A 26632-nucleotide genomic window follows, 5' to 3' on the forward strand; every position below is an offset into this window, starting at 1 on the left:
ATCATGATGTGCTATATCATTCAACATTAGTATGTTGGTATGATGGGCTCTTGCAGTGGTAGATGTGGTATCAGACCAGTAGTAGAAGGTCTGTTGGTTTAATGTTCTCATTCAGTGCTATCAGCAGTAGATAACACTAAGTAGTCCATTGGTGTAATGCACTTATATATGTGAGTGGACGCGGCGAATCAGCCATAAACTCGGCAAATTGTGTTCTGAGTTAAAGCATAAAATGTATGTGAAGGTCGTATTCATAGGTGTATCAATTCGTTGGGACAAGTATCTTATCAAACGCTGTTTAAATCAATCAATAATACTACTGCTGAAGAGGATAATAAGCTTCTACCTATTTCTATAGAATAGTTCTTGTCTTTGTTTGCTTTGGCTAAATCCTGTTCAAGTGGTAGATAACAAAGCATTGTATTTTGTCTAGGTATGTATAATCAACAATGAACAATGAGAGGATATTTCTGAACCTAGTTGACTTGGGGATGATTTGAAATGACCGCCAATTATGACTGTTGCATGGATATTTATTACCAGAAATGTAGAAAAAGAGACACATGTAGAACCGATAAAAAATACAATTTTGTCGAAGGAACAGAGTTCAACAAATCATAACCCCGCTTTTGGATATTGTTTGAAGTCAAATGATATACCATTTTAAAGCTTATGGTATATATTTTCTAAACACGAAATAAAACAAAATAGACCGGGCCGACTTTACGGCTAATTCGTCGCGTCCAGTCACATATTAGCAGATGTGCTATATGCATTGAATAAGCAACGATAGAGCAGTGAGTGGTTTATTGGTGACTTGGTGTATGATTAATGGGCTCATGCAGTAGTAGTGTTATCAGCAGTAGATAGCAGTAAAATGGTAGTTTTGAAAAACAAGTTACTTTTACTCACTAACTTGATGATGAAAACCTGTTATGTATCGCTAGCATAAGCATACTTGGTTGTGAGTTATAACATAATAAAAATGTCTGCTGTTTTACATATTGTTATTTGAACCATGTTTTCTCAAATTTGATCACATTTCATACAAGATGCCACATCTTTTGAGTACTGACTTTCTCAGTAATATCTTGCAGCTTATTTCCATGCTGATAAAGCTGTACATAAACTTCCCTTCAGGACAAGCAATTATTTTATGCAGAGACACAACCTCTACCATGCCCATTCACATTGTATGAAGAAGTGAATGCCATTGATGAAGTTTTCCACAAAATATTAATGGTGCAACCTGCGTGATGGGACTAAAGCTGTAGAGTGTATGTACAACTTTGCATTACATGTCTGCATTATGATCATGTCTGAAGGCTGCGAGTATAATTATGAAAAACCATAATGTCTACTTACACAATGAACCCAGGAAACACAAAACATTTTACAGAAAACGTTTAAATAACGGGTTATATAAAGGTTATATAACGTTTTAGTAACTTTCAGAAGACTTTTGTTTGAAAAATGAATGCAAATCATTCTATCATATAAATGGTAAGTGTTGAAAAAATATTTTGCAAAAAATGTTTGTGAAAAAATATTTTAAAATGAATTAAAAATGTTTTCATGAAGCTGTACATAAACTTCACGACAAGCAATTTGGTATGCACAGGCATGCACAGACACAATCTGTACTCTACCATGCTCATTTCACACAAGTTTTGTGTGAAATTATAATGATCCAATACTAAAGCTGTATAGTGTACAGGCTGAGTCAAAAAAGAAGTAAACTCATGTTTGAGGGGATATAACTAGAGATCTGTAAGGAATCTGCTTAAAATGAAAATATCATTGGAAAGAGCAAATTTTACACATCCTTCCACAGATTCCTTACAGATCTCTAGTTTACAGCCCTCAAACATGAGTTTCAACAGATTCCTTACAGATCTCTAGTTACAGCCCCTCAAACATGAGTTTACTTCTTTTTGAATCAGTCTGTATGCACACCTTTGCACAAAATGTCTGAATATATCATCGTGTCTGAAGTGTGAGAATATATAAAAATCCATAGTGTCTACTTACATAATAAAACCATGTGAACTCACAGTGAGTTTTTTTATTAGGCATCATAAATTTTGTTTGCATTTAGGTAAAAAAAAATGTTCCCATAATTTTCAGCTTGTTCAAAAAATCAATAAAAATTCCCTTTAAAAGGGAAAGCCAGCTTCAATGCAGAAGAGGCCTTGTAATTAGTTTGGGTGGTGGCATTTTTAGGATCACTCTTTTTTATGATCCATGATGTTTCATGACAGTCCACCAAACCATCAATGATGAGAACATAACAGCAAACCAAACATTAACTCCTATAACTTCCTGTCCACTCTTTAATTAATCACTCCAAATTGTTCTGTCTTTTTGTCTTTTCTGCCTTTTAGGCTACCCTTAGCTCATAATATTAATATAAAGAAATACACTGCAGTTTTTAGTTAATTGGCTAAAAACTGCCACCATACTTGCCTTATACATGCACATTAATTTTATATTAATTCGCAATTTATACTTAATATAGCACATTATAAAATGTATAAAGACTAGCTGATATTGTTCAATAGGCCTACATGTATATAAATTATACCCATATCAAAAATAGGCCCTGAAATTGCATCGAATTTTTCCCGTTGAAAAGACAAAACTGATGTTTAAGATATCAAATATTTCATAAATGACATTTTGAGTCATTTTATCCATAAAACGATACAGGATATAGGATATTTTTACTTTGACTTTTACGTCCATAAAGGTTTTAATCATGTTATCAATACACTCACATCTCATGCTGTGCTGATCTCCAGGAGGTCTGCAAATGTAAATCTAAGAACGCTTGATAACAAGGATACTATCATTTTCTTTCGTTGATATGCCGTGGAAACTATTATAGGCCTGGCATGTAACTTTTAATGTCATATTTCCTTCAAACCATAACTTTTGAAATTCTTACTCGTTTTCATTCGTTGAAACGGCAAAACATACTTTCTTTTTCTTACAAATCGAATAACAGGTCTTACATATATTTTCACCATAAAAAGTTCCATAAAAGTAATTCAAACCAATGCTAGTACCCGTAATCTCTTTAGCAAACAAAGACGATCTCGGAATTAGATAGCCAGCTCTTAGCTGGCGAAAAATATCATGAAAAAAGAAAGACCAACAATATTGGACTTGAATTTAGAGTTATTAAAATAATGTCAAAGTCTGCAAAAATTGTCAATAGCAAAAATCCTGCAGGTGTCATCATCATCATTAGTACACATTGGTGACATACATATGTGTCATTCTAGCATCAACCTTGAGATGTCTGCATCGTAGCATATTGTTTTCCCAGACATGGAAATGGAATTGACTTGTTTGGGTGTATAAACTAATGAAATCACCCCGACACACACTCAGACAGTCAGCCAGATAGATTTGAAAGACATTGCCTAGTTGACAGATGAGTACATTGCAGATGGATAGTTACAGTTATTTTGTTTTCAATACACACTGGAAAAGGTTTATGGAAGTGATGGGCAGGGTTGACCATTATGTTAGAATATTTTTGCAGACGTTTTCAAAAATGTTTTTGAATGTTACTAAAATGTTTTATACTCTTTATATACCCTTTATAATAACCCAACGAAAGGGTATATAAAGAGTATAAAACATTTTCGTAACATTCAAAAACATTTTTGAAAACTATTTCAAACGTTTTCTGGAAACCCTTTCTAACGTTTTGTGAATAATGTCAAAAACGTTTTGTGTTTGCTGGGTAGAAGTCTTGTTATTGGAGTACTTTTAAGTACTGCAAAAGCGATCTTTTTCAGAATATACCTTTATTTTTTTTTTTTTTTTTTTTTTTGTCATATTTGTAATACTTACACATGTTACAACATATTAAATCTATGAGCAAACTGTCAAATTCGCCCTATTTGTAGTAAAACGGGATGATTTTCTGTTGGTCCGACATCATAATTTTTAGATTAGGCACTTGAAACTTGATTCTGAGTTTAGCGTCCACCGCCCGCGTTATGAATTTTGTGCCGCATTTGAGATGTAAAATCTGAAAATAATTCATTATTTTGCAAATTACTACTAAACCAGAAAGAAAATTTGTTCTGCAAAATTTGTAAACCCTTCAAAAACTATAGAAAGCCTTGAGAACTGTTAGATGAATCCATCTAAATATTTTAGCATTAAAAATATACAGGTTTTTGACCCTTGCTCTATCCAATTATTTCAATTATACCTTTGGGATACCAGGTGGAGAAGAGAAATCAACCTAGCTAGCCAAAATGTTTTTACCAGATTGTTGATGTTGTAAATAATTTAAACTAGGAAAGACCTAGTTTTGACAAATTGGTGCCAAAAATTTATTTCATAATGTTCCGTATGATTGTTATTTTTGTATTTAATGATTCAATCCCCCCATTTCCCCATCCTCAAATGTATACGGAGAGGTTAGTACAAATTGGAGTGCAAGAAGAAGACTGGCATGGTATACTTCGGAATACATTTAGTTTGTTTTAAAACTTGAAAAACAAAAAGCAAGATAATTATTTTTATAAATGTTTATGTGTGTTTGTGACATTATATTGCGACTGGCGATACCCAATCAGAATGAACAAAAGCGCATATAAGCATTGGTAAAAGGCCACTGATAATGAAACCTTGAAAATAATGAATAATGAATAATGAATAATGAAATAGTTGCCTCATTATGAGCTGAAAAAAATGGGACGCTAAACTCAACATCAAGTTTCAATAGCCTTATCATAATATGGGAACGATTGCAAATCATAGTCTCCTACAAAGCCAGTTTGGTTACGCTCTCTCCACATGTGGAGGGAGTGTAACCAAACTGGCTGTGTAGGAGACTAACTCTGAGGCCGCAATCCCCGTCCTAATCCAAATAGTGCGAGATATTTTGAGTGATAGAGGTGAAGTTTATGATGTTGTTTCTTTGCAAATTCCCAATGTTTTTCGCGTCCAAATGTATTAGGAACTTTCATAATGATTGCATATTATCATTTTGGAAGAAAAAAAAGAAAAATCTACAAATTTAAAAAAGATTGTACATTAAGGCTTTAATAAATGTGTAATAAATGTGTAATAATAACAACAATAACAATAATAATAAAACTTACCATTAACCTTAAATTTTGCTAAAAGCTCATTTTTTAAGGGGTGGGGTATGAACGTTTGGACAGTATTTATTGTGGGACATATAGAGCACATCAGACATATCGAATTGCATTCTGAATACGGAGAATGTCCTTCTGATATCAAATAATTTTGATTTATTGAAATTCGCAATGTAATACACATTTTATGGCAAATGATTAAAAATTGATATTTTACAGTACTCGAAGTAAACTTTATACATCTGATGAACTATACAATACAATACAAACTATACAATTTTAAACAAAATGCTGTTTTATTGTTATTCGAACCATGTTTTCTCAAATTCTAACAAATTTCTGACATCATGTCACATCTTTTAAAATCTTGCACAAACATTGCCTTCATTGCAAGCAATTTTAATGCACAGGCATGCACAGACACAATATGTACTCTACCTTGCTCATTCACCCTGTTACGTATGAAAAAGTGAATGCCAAGTTTTGCATGAAATATTAATGATCCAGAATAATATTGCAATCTTTTACATGCCAATTTACCCAATAAAGGAGACATATCCTACTGAGCGAATTCAGATTAAACTTGCTTTTCGACTGCAAAAACACACTATTTTAATTTGTGAAAAATCACAATAATTAATTCAAAACCGAGCGTTATTCTCAAATGTGGGTGGGTGATGGGAAACTTGGAGTCAAGTGCAAAGTGCCTAAGGCCAAAAAAAAAAAGTTTGTCTCAAAGTAGTTTGAAAAAAAAAAATGTGAAATGCGATTTTTTTTTTTAAATTCCCGATTTGGTATTTTTATGTTTTGAGAAAAAATCTGATTTTCTGGATTTTCCGGATTTTTTAAAAAATAAAATAAGATTCTGCATTTCTTTTTTTTTTCAAATTGCGTGATTTTACAAATGCGAGCGCGAGCTTTGAGACAAACCTTTATTTTTTTGCCTAATTGAAACTACTTATTGTATCATATTTTGAAGAAGATAAATAACTAATATAAACGATGGAAATCATGGAAGGGTCATAATATTTCAATATTGTATAAAAACAATGTTTGGACTTTAAATACTTTTCTTAACACTAAATGGCTCCATGTTTCTAAACAAGTTTCTTGCTAAACATATTTCAAAATGTGATAGCTTGTGTTTAGGAATTAAACACATGGAATCATGAAATTTGACATGTTTAGAAACATGGTGAAATTTAGTGTTTAGAAAGTGTTTTTAAACTTTAAAAAGTCTAAAACATTTAAAGTGTACATATGTCATTTTGAACCACTTTTGGTGACAGTTTTAATTTTATGCATGTTTTTGTTTTGCCCATTGTACTGTTCTGAGCAATAAGTAAATCCAATTAAATGTCAGTATTTGTTATGAAGACATGACAATCTGTCTCATTCTTGGCAACTTGATATTTAAAGGAGGATTTCGTGATCCTAGCATCTTCTTTTTATGACAAGTTCAGTAGATATCAAAGAAAAAAGCTTATTCCCAAAATTTCAGTTGATTCCGATTTTGCGAGTTATGAGTGATTATGTGTATTACCCCTCCATAGGCCACTGTTGTAATTGTAAAACGAAATTCAAATTTGGCGATATTTTCGCTAAATAAATTAATCAGCAAGAAATTTTTGGTATATAAACATTATGAAGCCAAAGTTATCCAGTGGTATAAAAAATCTCAACTTTTTTTTAGAAAAGTGGGGGGATGAGGCTGTGGATCACGAAATGCCCTTTTAAGTTCTCTTTGTAATCATGGTAATAATACACTGTCACATCAATCAAAATAATTATTTCAGTAATATATCAAAATATATTCAGTGCAAAAACTGCAAATGGAAGCTAGTAACAAAGTGTCCCTTTCCAGAATAAAATTATATCTTTTCTTCATCCTTAAATCAAAGTTAATAAACATCTCTATGCAACACCCTTCTCAAATTTCTACTTTTGTCAGTTATTCATCGGGCTTGTTTGCTCAGAGTGTGTGAGAAGTTCAACCTGTTCTTGTGGCACGTTTGTGAAGATTCTCATTGCATTTTTGCGGAAATAATAAACCTGATGTTTATTACAGTATCGAGCAGACAATTAAGGATTGGCTTATATAAATCCATCACCATAGCATTTGGTATACTTATTCTTAAGGCAGCTTCTGCCTAATGGAAGGATCGCATTAGTGTTGTCTGCTTGCAAACAGTGCATTTTCAATATTTTCAGATCATATTTACCTTCTCAAATTTCCCATATTGTATGGCACGCCACACCGGACAAAAAACGGCGGGACTTAAAAAATGGCGTCCAGTTTAAAAAATGACGCCGAGAATGAAAAAAATGACGTCGAGAATGAAATGATAACGTCGAGTTTTAAAATACGACGTTGAGTTCAAAACGATGACGTTGAGATTGTAAAACCAACGCCGAGTTTGTAACGCCGAGTTTCTTGGCGTCCAGATTTTTTTCGCGTCCAGATTTGTTCGCGTCGAGAAGCGCCCTCTATAGTTTCTGATTGGCCATGTTGACATGGTCCAAATAGCTAGTCATTTTCAATATCTGCAATGGCGGAAATAAAATAATATGGTGAGTGTGGCAAATCTTATGAGTGAGATTCAGAGGACAGACATTGATTCCGAGGTTAATTCCGTGGACAGACTAGGAAGAATGGTAGAAGAGCATTTGTGTAATTAAGTTACGACCTTTCTAGCTGTATACTTGCCATAGTCAGTTCAATGGAATGACTCTTATGTCGTGTGAAATTTAAATAACCAGCATAACCATGTACCAGAAATACCCTGGTGAATGAATTTGGACATAAGTCAAGAAACTGGCATCGGAAAAAATGTAAAAAGCGGCGTTTAGCTAATTGTATTGTACATCATATTATTATAATATTATTATGTACGCAAATTATATTTGATTCGGTTGACTGTTTGTGAAGAAATGAGCGATAATCATGATAATGCCGCATCAATGCAATTTCCGCTGGGAAGTGACGCCGTATGTAGGGCCATTAAGACTCCCTTTATCAGCACCGCAGATCACCCAAAGACCCCATATTTTTTTTATTATCACATGCTCTGTCACCCAAATACTCCTTATATTTTCCTTTTGATCTGTCACCCAAAGACCCTTATACATGTATATCCATTATCACTGATTTTGTTACTTATTTTGAAATAACAAAGCCATTTGAAGCCATTTAGAACTAGAAATTCAATTTTCGAGGATCTCGTCCAAGACCCTATTTTAAAAAGGTCATTCTTACCCAATGCCCCGACTAATTTAGATCCAAACGCCAATACCCCATATTTTGTGCATTTTGATCCCGCCAAATGCCAATATGTATGCTCTCACCCAATGACCCCATATTTTTTTATATTTTGCTCTCACCAAATGCCCCTTACTGTGAAAGTGTCAGCCCTACACCTATATCCATTTCATATTGGACTATTTTAGCCCTAGATGAACGTGCGTTTTGCTATTTGATGGGTCATCGCGCACGAAGCGCGTACAATTGTGTAATTTTACCCATTTGGGCCCAACAATGGTGCTAAAAAGGAAGATGCACATGGGAATTATTACTTTGTTTCTTCTATTATGATTTTTAGGGGGACGTGTTCAATGTGTTCTAGCCAATTTACAGTGTAATTGTTGATACTGTGCAATGTTTTGTTTAAAACTTTTGCATTCAATATTCAGACAATATTTTTGTCGGGGAAAATTTTGATTTCTGCAACAAACTTATTGAACAGATTAAACTTATTAACAGATTATTTAAAGAAAGAATTTTACCAAAATATAAAGCCCATTGGCATGTACTTTGTTTGAATTTTTGATATTGGCAACCTTAATGATAATAATAAGTTTATATTCATTATGAGCGATAATGAGAATGATGCCATCACTGATCTTGCTAATTTCATTCATTCTGCTTAAAAAGCGTTCTTTAAACATGTTAAATAATGATAGTTAATTTCTCATGTTCATAATAATATGTTGTATTCTCTATGTTCGATCCTGTATTTTCATTTAATGTCTAGTTTGACTTATACCTGCTTTGTTTGGGTGATTGTCTATAAAATGCTGATTCTGATTCTGAATGAACTTTCTTTCAAACTTGAAATGAAGTGATTGATTCATGCGTTATGTAATCGCTAATTTATTCGCAATCATTCAACCGATTCAAGTAAAATCATCGTATTATAATGGGCTATACGCTGTTTTTTAAATATTTGGATTCTGATGCCTATTTCTCAACTTAGGTCCAGTTGTTTATTTTTCTGGGACACCCTGTACACTCCCCAGAGCCAATTGGTCAAACATGAATTATCACTCAAATTATTGTAACAGGTAGGCCTATAAATTTCATGTTTTGTCTTATGTTGCCTCCATACCCAATGTGTCTTTGTTAACCCATTTTGACCCTACCTGCTACCCATACCTAACATTACATCACTGACCTTGCCCATTTCCTGTCCTATCCTTGCAATTTGACCTGATAACCATGGTAACCCACCCCATACTATGTGCTTTTTCATGTGCTAGGCAGTTCTGCACTGACCTCCACCAAGTCAAGACCATGCTATGCTGGATTCAACCATAGATATGAAAGGAGACACCTATCATGGACTTAAACAAACACGCATAGCACTTACCTACAATGAAACATGAACAATATACTGCCAATAATCGCAGCTCAAGTGCTATCTTTATCATTGTTGTTTCTTGAATAATATTAGTAAATAATCAATAAATTGCATGGTTTATAATAATTACTAGTATTGAGATATAATATATACAGAAAGACTATAGAGGGCGCTTCTCGGCGCGAAAAAAATCTGGACGCGAAAAAAAATCTGGACGCGAAAAAAATCTGGACGCGAAAAAACTCGGCCCGTTACAAATCGGGTTACAAACTCGGCGTTGGTTTTACAATCTCAACGTCATCGTTTTGAACTCAACGTTGTATTTTAAAACTCGACGTTATTATTTCATTCTCGACGTTATCATTTCATTCTCGACGTTGTTTTTTATTCTCGGCGTTAATTTTTTTTTATTCTCGGCGTCATTTTTACATCTGGTCGTCATTTTTTAAGTCTCGCCGTTTTTTGTCTTGTCTCGCGTGCCATAATATTGATGTATTTTAGCTGTCATGTTTGCTTACAGTGTGTAAGGTTGAACCTGTTCATATATTGTGAAAATGGTCATATAATTTTGTTGTGCTTTGGTGAGTTTGAACTATACTTCGCTTATTCTTAAAATCGCAATCGTGAGTTTTCATATACATACCCCTATGCCCAGCCCATGCATAAAAGAACACTTTTGCGCTTTAGTTATTTTTGTGGAAGCTGTGTTGACCACGACAGGTGTGAAAATTAATGTTCAGCAAAAATTTCCACTTTTCCAGTAGTGTGTTAAGTCGAAACAAACCTGATTTTATGATAGGGATGAGCTTAAAGGTCAGTCGGTGAGTCGGACAATATGGAATGTTCAGTAAAAACAATGTCTGTCAGTATCAGCCACATATTCTAATTTTTAAGCCAAAAATATAAATATAATGCACAGCTCTGAGTCATTATGAGATTAATACATTTCTCCTCTATTCAAATGAAAATATTGAAAACATTCCATATGGTACAATTTAAAAAACTAGTGATCATGGTGATAACCTCTCAATCAGTGCTACTAGGCACATACATAGAACAGACCGATGCACAATTTATTGTTTGGGGTGGGACTTTTAAAATGTAAAGGGCATTTGTGCAGATTTATGGAAAGAGTGGAGCTAGCATAAAATTAAATATAGTATACCCTCTAAAAATGGCAATTTTTTTGTACTTTTGAACATCATATCACCAAATATTGCACCTTTGTCAATTTTTCTCCCACTTTAGGAGTTTTTATTAGAAAAAATAGTAAAAGGTGAACATTTATGGACTTTTCACATGAATGATCATAAACAATGATGAAGATATATGTGATGCGATCAAGCAAAATCAGTCAGAACTCGGATATATTAAATTTTCAGTTTATTATAGGTTAGTAAAAAGTGTTTACAAAGCTGCATTTTGCAGAAACACCACTGAAATTGAACAACCAGTTCCAAAGATGTGAGCAATTAAAGCGTTTCCAAAACAACATGGAACAAAAGGAAATATTTCCTTTGTATGGCTATATCTCAAAATCAATATTTCCGAGTTCCGACTGATTTTGCTTGATCGTATCACAAATTTAGCGCAAATTTTTTGATGAAGATGTGCTAAATTGATATCACAGATGAATGCAGGGTTTGACAATTAATGGCAGACAGGATTAATCACCTGAAAAAATGCTGATTTTGCAGATTGACAGAACATTCAAATGAATCCAAATTCTTTATAACATATGCCTGGTATTTTCAGTTTCTTAATGAAGGTTTCACCAATGTGTTTTCTGTAAAATGTGCTGATGTCTTTTTCTGTTTCAGTTTTATTTTATCCAATCATCATAAAATACAACACACTAATGCAATATAAGCAATTAATAGAAAAGTAAAGCCCGATCCTGACAACACATCGCAGCGCGATGCGTTGCTGCGATGCTATAAAAACTGTAATCTGAGCCAGGTTTTTACGAGCTCAGCGGTGAAAATTCTCATCGCGGGGTGGAAATTTGGGTCCGCGATGGAGTTGAACAATGTTCAACTTTTTCGCATCGCGCTGCGATATCGCAGCCATACGCGCTTCTGATTGGCTGCTGGAAAACCAAGGTCAGTAGAATGACATTAACAGGAGATGGAGACCCTTTTAAAACATCGCAACATCACGCGATAAAATTAAAATGTACATTTCAATTTCATCGCGCGATGCTACGATGTTTGAAAAGCATCGCAGCATCGTATAGCGCTGTGAAGTGGAGTCAGGATCGGGCTTAAGGCTCATAGTTCAAAGTGTACATGAGACAATACATGATGGGAGAGATGATGGATGAGGACACTGCTAAACACTTGGCATGATAAATGAGTACTATAATGGTGCCAAGTGATGTCTTGTGGGATCACTTGAATTTTTGTTTTTACATCTTATTATTATGGCAGGTGGATTTGGTAGGATAAATTTGATTAAGAAATATAACTTCCCCAAACGTGAAACTTGTGCCTATATACTCTACTTGTGTTGCAATTATTGATGCTGGCAACTTCCATAGAGGGACTTTTAATGTTTTTATCACATCATACCCTTTATAGCTCTTTCTAATGGTTCAAATGTTTTATGATTTTGTGCTGAATTGCACAGGCAGGGCGTGAAAATTTTGATTTTCATCGCTTGAAGGGGACGCAAAATCAATGCTGAATTGGTCAATTTGGCACCCCCCTAAGGGTGGCACCTAGGGGATGTGCCCCCTTTCAAGAGGATTGAAACAATCACCTTTTCACAATTTCATGTGCACATTTTGACTGAAATTGCTTTCATAAAGAATAACTATAGACAAAACAAGATCCTACCAAACAAACTTGAACTCACATATACAATCAAGAGGAGAATTTTCTTCAATTTAGCATTTTCACCAAAGAAATTCAATCCAGGGTTTTAAAACTGACCAATTACAGCTGAAAATGCAGCCAAAATTTGAGATTTTAATGCACGAGCATGATCAAGCTTGACTCCACAACTTGAGTTGACATGATTATTTACACCTGGTTAGATGGTGTTGCAAAGCATATGGGATATCACGCAGTTGGTTTTTTTTGGCAATGGCACATATCAGGCTATAGTTATCTTCAGAGGATGATTTAAGGAAGCCCCATCATGCACTGTAAAAGTGTTATCACTAGAGTTTCAACTGCCACTTTACTTTTCAAATCCCATTGAACTCTGTGCAAAAGATGTTGTTTTAGAATTGCCCGTGTGTCATTATTACTGGGTCGATTCAGATCTAAAGTGATGTATGCATGAAGGATAATTCACACCTTCTGTAGATAACATAAAATGTGAAATCGACCAACTTTTTGAAGGTGTTTTTATTGTAAATATATCTGTCCAAATTCAATTTTTACCATGAACGTGAGTATGCCGTGGGCGGCAGTGGTGTCATGTTCACTCACACAGCTGTGCTAACCGCAAGACTTGCTGGGAAGTGCTGAAATCATCCTCTGAGTTATCTTTATCTCCGTGCAGAAGTGGAGGCTTACAGAGTCCGAAGTTTACCGTTTTGTAAAATTCATTTTCCGTGTTGTAATCCGTGTTGTAAAATTTGTAAATCTGTGTCATGAATAAAGCTTAAAATGTATAAACAATGATATTAATGTCACAATAAAATGTTCAATATTGCGATCAATATGTTCTGCTTGGAATATTAGGCAGACTATTACGATGTTTGGGGGGATATAGCGGGTTCATGCCTTGGTAATATACCTTTATTTCCGTATTATTAAACAGTATTTCTATCATAAAAATTGACATACACAACTCATGATTGTTTTTAACATTTAGGCCTATTTCTAATATTATCTTTTAACAATTTTTGTCACATCCGATTCTGTGATTTTCTTCCGTTTTCCGTAAAACGGAAAACTTCGGACTCTAGCTTACATCATGCAAGTAATTGACGTAACCCAGCCTTGTGTCCCTCCTAACACAAAGATGCATGATGGTGACAGGTTTGATCTACCAGAATGTGGCACAAGTCAGGCAAAACAAACATGTAGGATATTCTTTCATCTCCCTACATTGTACATCATGTTTAATGCTCTGCGTGCTAGCCATAGGCTTCAACATAAAAAGTCCCAAGTTTTGAGATATTTTCTCAAAACATTAAGAGCTATCTCAAGCACCACTGAACCAATACTAGGCTTGTTTGTACTCATTTTAATGTATTCCTCATGCTGATTCCAAATATGGTTATTAACATTTACAATTCTAACATTTTTTATTTAAAAAAATTTGAAACTTGTCGTCTGCAGTCGATAGATTTTCAGTGAACTTTCTTATCAGCATTTTCATTAAATAATGACATATAAAACAAATTGTACACTATGTCTTAAATCATATCTAAAAAATATTATTCAATGTTCCCCGACTCGTTTAAAAGTTGGACATGCAAACACTGTCCCTTTTAATTGATGGTTATCTTGTATTGTATGGCATCAAAGAGAAATGCCGTGCCATCATCAATCTGTGTGTTTGTTTGTACAAGAATATTGTGTGGCGATGAGTACCCGTATCTTGTATCATTCCAGCGCATGCAGCTTTATTGGGCAATTCCAGTTGAAATCCACACACCCCTGTGGAACACACGACCTTGCTCACCCACACATACGGAGTCACCCATTCAGGTAACCCTATTTGAAATTCACACTCCCTGTATTAAGATCAAGTCTTCTATAGGGGGTGTATGGATTTCAACAGGAATAGCCCATAGCACAATGAGGATGTATAGATGGGTTAGAAGTGCCATATGAGATGTCGCCATATATGTTTGTATAAAAGGCTATTCTTGATAGATGGATTTAACCTAGCTCTTTAATGTTTTACACTTGTTGTGTGGCTTTATGGCTTTATTTCCTAATTTATCAATTGACGAAAAGAGAGAAAAGATGAGTGGGGGTGTGTATGTGGGTGTGTATGTGGGTGGGGATTCACACATAACATACATATGTGTATGATGTTTAGCAACTAACTAGAGCAAGTGGCAAGTGTACATAGACAATGTTTAGACAATATGTTAACAACAGCTATGACAAAAAGGAGTGTGCAGGTTTATAGTGGCTGTCTGGAAAGATTATAAGTACTGCAATTATGTGCAATAACAATTGATTTTGAAGTACTTATATGCTAATATACGCTAAATAATGGATAAGCTGGCTCGCTATAAACAGGCTCTATAATTTGGTTCACCTCAAGTTCGGTAGTGACGTATGTGTGTAATTCGCTTGCCGCAATAGTGAATCGCTGCGTAAAGTTAATCATGCAGAGCGTACACTCACACGTTCCAGAGCGCTTTGTCAGCACGCTTGCGATGCAACAGCGAAAAAGCATTGACGTCACTACGGAACTTGAAGCGAACCAAATAAATAGGGGGAACCTTTCCGGAGAGGAATACAATTTTGTTTGTCCATCTATTGTTTGTCCAAATGCTGTATCTCAACATATATTCAGTATGCCATGTTAATTTCATTCTGTAAATCATATCAAGTTTTGTGAAATATTTTATTAGTATTTCTTTTTTCTTTTCTTTTTTCTTTCAGGCAAAATGACTACTTTGTAAAAATTCAAATTTTTTATCTAAGATGCAGTTCTACCAAAACCAGTACAGCCCATCAACATCAAAGCAACTGAAACTCAATAATGAAACAATTGAACTGTACACCATTAGCAGCATATTCTTCATGAATATGCATGAGGGAAAATCATCACCAGTGATTAGTTAAACAATAACATCCCATAATGCCACAGTTAAATAGACTGATAACTTCACCTCCACCCATAGCCGATATCATCATCATCATCATCGTCATCATCATCATCATCAGCAACCAACACATCAGGTTGCCAAGTGTGAGCCATGAAATCAGAGATCAACACCAAGTTACTCCCTGTCAAAGCCATATATTTTCTTACACTTGCAGGTAGGTAATATCTGAATATTACATTCATATAACCACATAGCCAATCAGAAAAGTTAAATGCAATTTGTATCAAAAATGTTTAATATCACTCTATGTTATATCTGTACAATTCTTTAAGGTTTGTCTTAACCCTGAAAGTATGAAAACTTATGGGTATCATAACTACTCAATTTGACGTCAGATATCAAATTTGTCAAGTGTTTGTCATTTTAAATATGTATACTTCTATTATTATACTTTAGACCAACAAAACAGTTATGAGGCCCAAAAGTGTCCATAATTCCAGAGTTAAGACCAACCTTAAACTTGTGTACGAGTCATGTAGAATTGCTTACTTTTTATTTTTAGATGCATTCATATTGTCTTCAGTTGAATGAATGAATGAATAAATGAATGAATGAACGAATGGATGAATGATGAATGCAAGAATGCATATATACATACTTGAGAACAATATAGTAGTTTTGAGGCTCAGAAGTTTCCATAGTTCCAGAGTTATGACTAACATTAAACTTGTGCATGTCATGTAGGATTGCTTAAGTTTCCTCGTTAGATGCATTCAATTTGTATTCCGTTGATTGAATTAATGTGAATGAATGAAGAATGCATGAATGAATGAATGAATGACAGGAATCTAGACTCTGTCCGTATGCACAAAAGAGTTAGACCGGGTCTAAAGTTAGACCTGGTCTAAGTGGATTTTAGTTCCATCAGGAATGGTCCTTTACTCCTATTTCCTTCCTAAAGTAGCTAGCAAATTCTAAAGATTTAAATGCAGAGTTCAAAAATAATACAAAATATCTTAAGCAAATGTAAAGGAAAATGTCCTTTCTCCTGGGACTAAATTCCACTTAGACCAGGTCTAACTTTAGATATAGATGTGTGCTATCTTTAATAGATAGCAGTATACTATCTTTAGTAGATAGCAGTATACTATCTTCAGTAGATAGCAGTATACTATCTTTAGTAGATAGCAGTATACTATCTTCAGCAGATAGCAGTATACTATCTTCAGTAGATAGCAGTATACTATCTTCAGTAGATAGCAATATACTATCTTCAGTAGATAGCAGTATGCTTTGCAAGGTGCAATGTATTTTAGTAATGAGTGTTTTTCTATACCAGTTTTTATTTGATTATTTTGATGTTTTATACCATGCAAAAAATATGTAATTGACCTTTAGGCCACAAGGATATTATTAATAAAATTTTGAATCAAAACAGGTGCTATTCTCACTTTCAAACTAGTTCTTGAAGCATTCTACCATAAAACATGTACACCAGTAGCGTAGCCAGCTGGGGGGAGGGCAAGGGGGCAGAGTGCCCCCCTGACAAAAAAATGAAAGAGAAAATCAGGAGGGCAAAGGAAAAGAAAAGGGAAGGAGCCCTTTTCTAGCAAAATTCAGGGCCAAAATAGTGTAAAATACAAAATTTTACGCACTATGCGCCAAGCACATTGTAACAATAAAGCCCTTTTTAGCGGATAATGGGCGTAAAATAGTGTAAAATACCATTTTTTTTCGCTACGTGCGCACATCATCCCAATAAGGCCCTTTACGGGAATCTCGAAGACATACAGTCTCTATGTATTGTATGATGCAACTGCAATTTTTTTCGTCTGTGCCCCCAAAATTTTATTTTGCCCCCCTGACCAAGAAAGCTGGCTACGCCCCTGATGTACACTTAAACATACTACAGTAAACATTACTCCAATGGACTCAATATTATTTTAAATATTCTGCAAATGTGCATGTTATAGAACACTATGCTTCATGATATCTGCTCAACATTGAGCTAAACATTCTATCAAATCTGTAAAAAGAAAAATAATGATACTAGCTAATGCAATGTTACAACTAAACTGCCATTGTATTTGCATTACTGTTTTTAGGTCTGGCCTGCCTCATCCCATTTCTACCAATCTACATGCATCATTTAGGACTCACAGCAGCTGAGATTGGCATTATCAGAGGTTTGGAACCGATCATTAATTTTGTCTTCTGTCCGCTATGGGGAGCCTTTGCCGATAAATTCAACAAACATAAACCAATCCTTATTGGATCACTCCTCATATCAGCCTTCTTTCTTTTTGTGACATTATTTATACCACCCGTTGAACAGTTAAATTTGCATCCCTACACAGACACGAACCCAGGACCTTCAGTTGCTGCCTTTCAAAATGACAGCAATAATTTGTCAGTGACTGCTTATTATGATAATAATTGGACAAGAAACTTCAGCTTTAGAATCGGATGTAATGCTACCAAACGTTATGACTTACTAAGTGCCTTTTGCAACAATTTTTATTTTTTCGGCGATACAACAAGCATGACGTTAACCGATGTATGTCCAGATATCTGTCATGCAAGTGATTCAGACAATAACAAAATCATGCACAAACAATATACTACAGATGAAAGAACTAACCAAACTTACAGGTCAGCTCAAAATCAAACATATGATTGCCATGTTTGTTTGAAGCAACGAAAACAAAAATATAACAGTGATGGATTTGATTTGATTATGGAAGTAGTGTTGAAATCACAAACCCATTGTTCTTTGAAAGTGAATGTCATCTGTTGGAACGTCACAAGAAATTTGAGACAAATTTAGGTCAAACAAACTCAAGTTTATGTTCAGGATTAGAGAATACCACTCAGTGTCCAATATATAACATACAAACTAGTACCCGTTCACCACAATGTATGGAGTCATTGGAATGCATCTGCACACCTCCTCATTTGGAGAATGTCAAGAAAATTATTAAGAATGAATCAGATTCAGTGACCTTTGCCCTGATGCTGTTTTTTGTACTATTTGCAAAAATTTTCAACTGTAATGTATTTCCAATTCTAGACTCAACCGTTATGGAATTACTGCAAGATGCACGTAAGGACTACAGTAAACAAAAGATATGGGGTACCATTGGATGGGGTACATTTGCACTCGCAACAGGCGCCCTCATTGACGGCATTAGTTACACTACGAGAACTTTGCAACTGAGCCCAGCCTTTTATCTGTATCTTGCGTTCATGGTTGCATCAGCTATGACCGCTGCTGTGCTGGTCTTCCCTCCCCACACCAGCAATAGGACGTTGCTTCTACATTCATTTGGGTTGTTACGACAACCAACCATCACTACATTTCTTTTGCTTGTGTTTGTGCTAGGATTTTCATTTGGAATCATTGGAACTTTTTTATTCTTGTATTTGGAAGAGCTTGGAGGTCTATACACATTGATGGGTTTGACATTGACAGTAACCTGCATATCAGAAATTCCAGTGTTCTTTTTTTCTGGACATCTTGTGAAGTATCTGGGCCATAATAATGTACTGTATTTCACCTTATTATGTTATGCTATCAGATTTTTGGGATATTCATTGCTACGGAATCCATGGGTAGTGATACCAGTAGAATTGCTTCATGGAATCACATATGGAGCTGCCTGGGCAACATGTAGTGGATATGCTAATGTGTGTGCTCCCCCTGGAATGGGGGCCAATTTACAGTCATTGTTCTCTGTGACTCACATGGGATTAGGTATGTACCCAGCAAACACAAAAACGTTTTAAAAACGTTTTAAATAAGTTATATTTTGGCTTTTGGTTTTAGGTAAAACGCGTTTTAATAACATTAAAATGTCGGGTTATATAAAGGTCATGATAACGTTTTAAAACGTTTTGTATGAAAAACACACTACAACAATATTTTTTAATGTTTTCAAAAATGTTATTGTAAACTATTTTACAAACATTTTTGCCAAATATTGTGTCAATACTTAAATAACATTATGTTAAAATGTTTGAACCCAGCAAACACAGAAATGTTCTTAAAATGTTTTTTCAAAACCTTTTAATAACATTTAAATGTCGGGTTATACAAAGGTCATGAAAACGTTTTTAAAACGTTATTGAAAATATTTGGGGCAAACATTTTTCGCAAAATTATTTTTTCAACCCCAAAATAACATTCTGTTTAGAACGTTTTGTATCAAGTTTTCAAGAATTGTTTTTGGAATATTATTAAAACGTTTTTATACCCTTTATATATCCCGACATTTAAATGTTTTCTGTAAAACATTTTTGTTTGCTGAGCAGTAGATTATCAAAAAATGTTTTTTAAGGTTATGAAAACGTTTGATACTCTTAATATACCCTTTATATAACCCGACATTTAAACGTTTTCTGACGACCTTTTATAACCTTTTGCGAATGATGTCAAAAACGTTTTGTGTTTGCTGGGTATGTACTCTTACTGATAGGTGCTATATTCAGTAGATAGCATTGTACCGTTATGTTAGTTTATATAGCTATCTTCAGTAGATAGCATTGTACCGTTATATTAATTTATATAGCTATCTTCAGTAGATAGCATTGTACCGTTATATTAATTTATATAGCTATCTTCAGTAGATAGCATTGTACCGTTATATTAATTTATATAGCTATCTTCAGTAGTTAGCATTGTACCGTTATATTATTATATTATTAATTTACATAGCTATATTCAGTAAAGGTACAATGCTATCTACTAAAGATAGCTAACAACGCTATCTACTGAAGATAGCTATGTATACTCTTTTAAACATAGCTATCTTCAGTAGATAGCGTTGTACCTTATATAAGTTTACATATAGATTTGCAGCTTTAAATAAATAGATTGTTGTTGTAAAAGGATGCTATCTTCAGTAGGAGTTTTTAACTACAGTATGAAATGAGATATGTGCTACCTTCAGTTGATAGAAGTCTGTCTACTTCAGTATGGCACAACACAAGGTTCTGACTGCTCAGTATTTTATAACAGACAAGGTCCTTCCATTGATTATGCATTATTAGACATCAGGATGCTGTCTTCAGTAGATGTACTAAACTTAGCATAGCTAGGGGGCAAGGGAGGGCATGTGCCCTGGGCACCGTCTTTGCGAGGCGCACTCCATGCAAGCGGTGAAAGTCAAAATTTTTGCACCCATAAATAGTCATTTGAAAGACTGAAATTCAACTTGATTATAACCAAATTAGTGGTATGTGTGCAAATTTTTGCATGCTTAGGGCACACAATTCAGGAATTGGGGGCTATTTTGTATCATTTGTGGCATATCACACATTATGGCTTTAATTATACTAGTTATAGTAGCAATGGTAGTGTTTGTAAGTATAGGAGAGCAACCTTTTATAAATTTTCTACTGAATAAGTTCTGTGACCCTCTCATAACTTGCAAATTATATGGCTGGCATTGATATCCAGTTTTTATGTATCTTTTGAAAGTGAAGATTCTAACATGCCATAACTATTTATAATGCATTGTTATTTCATTTCTTAGGCAAGGGTCTTGGAACACTTTTTGGTGGACTCATCTACCATTGGTTTGGGGCAAGGAATCTTTTTCGAGTCTCCGCTGGTTTGTGCCTTCTTTCTGCGATCACGTTCTTCCTTCTACAAAACTTTGTCATAAGAAAAGGTTTACGCTACAGCAGGTTTCATGAGATATGTGATGGGTCCGAGAGGCTAGGTAGGGTATCATGTCATATCTAACATTTGGCCAGCTTTACCAGTCTATAATATCGAATTGATTAATTTGAATTAAACAATTCATCGAGTGGCCATGGGCAGCGCCATTAGACATGTTACAAAACTGATGGACCGTACACACAAAAAAGAATGGGCACTTTTTTGATATTTTTCATCAAGGTTACTCAAAACTTACCTAGCTAATTTATTATACAACAGGGGTCTCTGCCTTTTTAATATGTTATGAAAAACTTAATTTTAAAACTATTCACTGACGGAAATAAAAATCCATAGACGGATAGTCTTGTTTTGCTCTTACAAACTTAGAAAAAAATCTGAAAAATCTAAATTTTGGTCTAAAAATTGGCGAAGGTTACCGCTGTCCCATTCAAAAGCACAGGAAGACCACCCAGAGTGTTGAGGTCAACTTTCTAGACTTCCTGTCTACTGGCAGTAATGGCTACTACCCAGTGCTAACATCAATGAATAGAGGCTGTCAGCCTTTCGCCATCTTGTGGGTACAAATGATCTGCGTGTTCATGCATCGGACGCTACGCGCAGGGCGCAGCTTGCCACGCAGCTGTTATCACACGTTGATTTTGTTGTTCACGCATGCAGATCGAACGACCATCGCAGCGTGTACCCACAAGATGGCAGCATATGATGTCACACTGACGGCCTCTATTGTTTAATTTGAATTAATCAATTCGATATTATAGACTGTTTACTATTATTTCATTAGTAGAGTTGGGCGAATCTGAATGTTTTTTACAAAACTGATTTCAAATGAGTTGTTTCTACAGGCCGATTCAAAAAGAAGTAAACTCATGAAGTAAAAAGATTAAAACTTTCAACTGCACTCACCAGGTTATTTTCCCAAATATTTCAGAACCAACTGGTTCCTTCCTCAGTGGGTGATGGTGTGTGAGATGCTGCTGAAATCAGTGTTTCTAGAAGATCTTCTACTAGAGTTGCCAGTTGGTTTCACTGATTTCAGCAAGCTGTTGTAAACTGGAGATAGTTCGTACCCCTCACGAGCTGTTGATTTTGGGCTCTTGGTCTCTCCTAATGTGGATCGCTTGCGAATTTTCCTTGTATCGTTCCTGCTGTCCTTTTCCAAAATAGTAACTCCGTCCCAGTCAATATTGTGACCGGACTTGGTATGAGCAGATACAGGAGAATTGGCGCTTGGAGCAAACTCATGTTTGAAGGGCTGTAACTAGAGATCTGTAAGGAATCTGCTAAAAATGAAAATATCATTGGAAAGAGCAAATTCTACACGTTTAAATGAAAAACAAATAGTTGCAATTGCTCCCAGCAAACTCAAGTTATACTCATTTGAATACAACCACCCATTTTTGTAGCTGCACACGGTTTCATTTCCCAAGTACCTATTGTATTGATTGGTAAGGCGCGTTATTCAAATGCAAATAAAGTTATGTGGCAGGTGTGGTTTCGATAAAAAAATCCTACATGTGAAAGGATTCTTTTCAATTTGAATTTTGCGTCATTGCACTACATTATAATGAAACGGGCCAAATGACAACATGGCATCACAATTTACCGCACGGGAGCGCACATTTCTGCAGACGAAATATCATGAAACTCGGCGTCTTTTTCGTCTCCAATTTCCCACAGCTAATCAGATTCCATGTAAGAGTTAGACATGTGTTACAGCAAGATCCAAAGATCAGCTCAAGACGCAATCCTTTACCCAACATTCCCAATCAAGTTTCTGCCAGATCCTTCGTAAAGACTTGAATTGGTATCCCTACAAACTACAGTACTGCCATGGACTTCATCCTGGGGACGCTGTTTGTAATTAATTAAAAGCAAAAGTTGTCAATTCAACAATACATCCTGTTAGTATAGGTTTTCCCGTCCAATTTCAAACTTTGGTCGTTCAATTTAGTATAAGTGTCATTCCTTTTCGCCCGAAATTGAATGAACGCTTACATTCTCGATTTCAATTTAGCAAATGTGCAATCTATTTCATTTAATACGCATTCAACATTCTAAATAGAGCACCCAATTTCGCACATTGTGCAGCAAATTTCGCAAATTGTGCAGCCAACTTCACGTGGCCTTGAATTCAGAGCCTATTTGGAAATACAAATTCATATATGCGGAAACAAAATGGAAAAATGTTCAATCGAATTCGCAAAGTGCAAAATCACATCCAGAAGTTCTTAAATATTTTACAGTGGTTCAAATATAAAAATGCTGTTTATCGTGTTTATATTGAACATTAGATATATGTATCGTCAACATTGTTCAAACAAGCACGTTGCTATATTAAATGTCAGTGAAGGGAAAACATATTTTTAAGTAATGTTAAAAATTGCCGTATGCATAGGCCTAGTAACAGAAAATGAATTATAACTAATTATAATATTTAAAAGTATTTTCCCGGTTTAGTTCAGAAACCATAAAGTGATGTATGTCTCATAGTTCAATCAAGCTCAGTCTCGTTAATCATATAAATTGTAAAAATATAATGAAACTTTTCCTTTAAGTTAATGCTACTTTTTCTTACGATAGATCTGTTTTCAATCTTCGTATTTTTAATTGTATAATAGGCCTATAACCTTTATCTATCGTATAAGAATAAAAACTGAATGAACACAGTCAAAACAACATCTAGAAATTAAATAAGCATATTTTGCAGTCGACTTATAAACATATCCTTCACATCACAACCTGTTTAATTAGACCTCAATCGTGTCCATTTCCATCTGAATTAAATATAGGCCTATAGTATAACATTTCATTAATTTTTATTGGGGGCACCGACCATTATTGAGGGGCACCGGTCTGATTAAAGGCACAAGCCGTTTTTCGCCATTTTCCTGTGGGATTTTAAAAATTTCAGATCGATTGGGGGCGTGCCTCCCCCACCCCGTGCCCCTATGACGCTACGCCACTGGATTAACTGACGTGTTAAAGTGTTAATATTGCTAACACCGAATGTGTTAAGCTTACGCTTTAAACATATTTTAATGTGTTCGTGTGTTAAAAACAATATTAACATGTTACATTCAGATTCAGATTTGCAAGCATTAATGTGCTTTAATGAACACTGTACCTAAAGTATATACTTCTCATTACAAGCATTACCCATTAAAACATGTGTGTGTTTATTCTGTGTTACATAGGGCTACTCACTTTTTTCTGCTGCAAGGTAGACGTGGGGCCTATAGGCCTATGTCAGTATACTTGAAAATCCGCAAAAGTTCAAATTGAAATCCTTTTCGCTAATTAGATTGTCAATGCATGAAATTGAAAATAGGATTGACAACGCTTCGAGTCCCCGTGCATCTTTTGCGAAATTGATTGCCTATTCCTTTAAATTAGACGTCTAATGGTGAAATTGAAACATTCGAGAACGAAATTGAATTCACAATAATGAATTGTTCTGATCATACATTAATTTGATTGAACTAAAATGAAATCGATTGCTCATAATGCGAAAAAGAAATCGGGATTCGTTGCAATCATTCAATCTTGCGCGAAAACGAATGACACTTTTATGAAATCGAACGCACAAGTTGCGAAATTGGCCAGGAAAACCTATACTTTGTTGGTTCGAAATTGAAGAGGATGAAAATCAATCAGCCGTGTGCAGCTACAAAAATGGGTGGTTATATATTCAAATAAGTATAACTTAAACAAAAACAATTCTTTTTTTTATTTAGATGTGTGAAATTTGCTCTTTCCAATGATATTTTCATTTTTAGCAGATTCCTTACAGATCTCTAGTTATAGCCCTTCAAACTTGAGTTTACTTCTTTTTGACTCAGCCTGTATGGCCAAATTTAACGTAAAACACCAATCTGTCAAAACTTTAGACCTCCGATGATGTTTGACCCTCTACTTTTCAAAAATTCAAAATGGCTTCCAAAGTAATATCTTTTTGTTTGTTTGTGGCATATTTTATTAGATAAATGCAGACCTGCCAATTGTCCCTCATTTTGAGGGACTGTCCCTCATTTGGGGATTTCTAATGTGAAAGAGGCACAGTCCTGCTTTCTGAAAATTTCAGTGATGACAATTTAAATGTAAGATTTCGCTTTGTTTTCTTTCAGAGGAAAGCCGTGATGAATCAGCTCCCACTGAATTTGACCGATGTCGTCTTGAAATTGAAGACTTCAACTCTTGTAGTGTTGATGCTCATGCCATGCAGCTGGCATTGGGTACAATCACAGATTTTATGGATCCTGACGACCCCTCCGATCCATCCAGTAGCTCAGCCATTGAAATGTCCACAAACGGAAAGCGCCCTAGTTGGCAAGGAGATGATATACCAAGTGGTGACAAAGTTGATGATGACTCGCCAGGATCATCAAGTCTTTCAGAGCTACTCAAATTAGGAGGGAGGTTACCGGCTATTGGAAGAGAGGATAGCAGTGATGGCGCTGTACGGTTACCAGCCGTTGGTGTGGAGGATGACGAGTATGATCATTATAATGATGATGATACAACGACGCTTATTCTACCTCATGGGGGAAAATCAACCACTGTATAGGATTGTATTAGGCCAAGTAAAAGAAATAACATGTATATCGTCCCTGCCCTCACCGACTTTGGGAGATTTTCAGATATGTTTGTTATTTTTCTTATTTGCTCCATTAATTTGTTTCTAAAATTGTTGTGATGAAAAGACCCGGGGGGGGGTTACTCAGTACAAATGACCATACGGGACGTGCTGCAAATATGGGTAGCATTTTCAGCCTTTTGGTATATCAATGACCCCTTTTTCAAAGCCTAATTTGGTATATGAATGGGTCCTTTTTTCAAAATTTTCTCAATTTTTTCGGAAAATAGCCCAATTTTTCCTTAATCTAGTAAAAATTTTCAAACTTTTCCCAAAATTTTGGGAAAATTTGTAAAAAATAAGACAATTTGGGTTAAATTTGGCAGAAAATTTTGACTTTTGGTATATCAATGGGTCCAAATTTCTTGAAAAATTGGTATATTTATGGGTCCACTTTCAAATTCTCAGCGCACGTCCCTACCAAAACCAAACTTGAGTACCCCGAGGAAAAAGACATATTGAGAAGTTCTTGGTTATCATTTATAAACACATTGCAAACACTTTCTTTAAGCTAGTGGTAAGGCTTTGGGGAAATAACAAAAATATTAGGGGCCTCCCCATTTTTATGGTGTGTTGACAAAGCCTTTGCAATTACAATTTTACACAGAAATGAATAGTAAATTTGTAACAAATTAACAAATAATAAGGGCCTCCTTCACCACCAAATTTTGAGAAAGTTTGGACGGTACACACATTATTTATTTTACTTTGCCAAATGTATGTGTGATACTTGGTCAATATTCCAGTGATTTTCCTTGCAGGGAATAGGCCTTTTCATCAAATGATCAAAATTCTTCGGAAACTAAA

General features: G+C 35.0%; 1 protein-coding gene across 1 annotated transcript in view; it reads left to right on the forward strand.

Annotated features, from left to right (window-relative positions):
• Nucleotides 1–26227, forward strand: part of LOC140160889 (major facilitator superfamily domain-containing protein 6-like) — a 50491-nt gene extending 24264 nt beyond the window's left edge. Inside the window, 5 exon segments of the mRNA XM_072184225.1 lie at nt 15343–15723; nt 17615–18336; nt 18339–19263; nt 21044–21232; nt 25317–26227. Coding sequence (XP_072040326.1) covers nt 15660–15723; nt 17615–18336; nt 18339–19263; nt 21044–21232; nt 25317–25756 — 2340 coding nt within the window. The 5' untranslated portion in view covers nt 15343–15659 and the 3' untranslated portion in view covers nt 25757–26227.
• The last annotated feature ends 405 nt before the right edge of the window (nt 26228–26632 follow it).

This window comes from Amphiura filiformis, chromosome 9 (assembly GCF_039555335.1).
Source record: "Amphiura filiformis chromosome 9, Afil_fr2py, whole genome shotgun sequence".
NCBI classification, from domain to species: Eukaryota; Metazoa; Echinodermata; class Ophiuroidea; order Amphilepidida; family Amphiuridae; genus Amphiura; species Amphiura filiformis.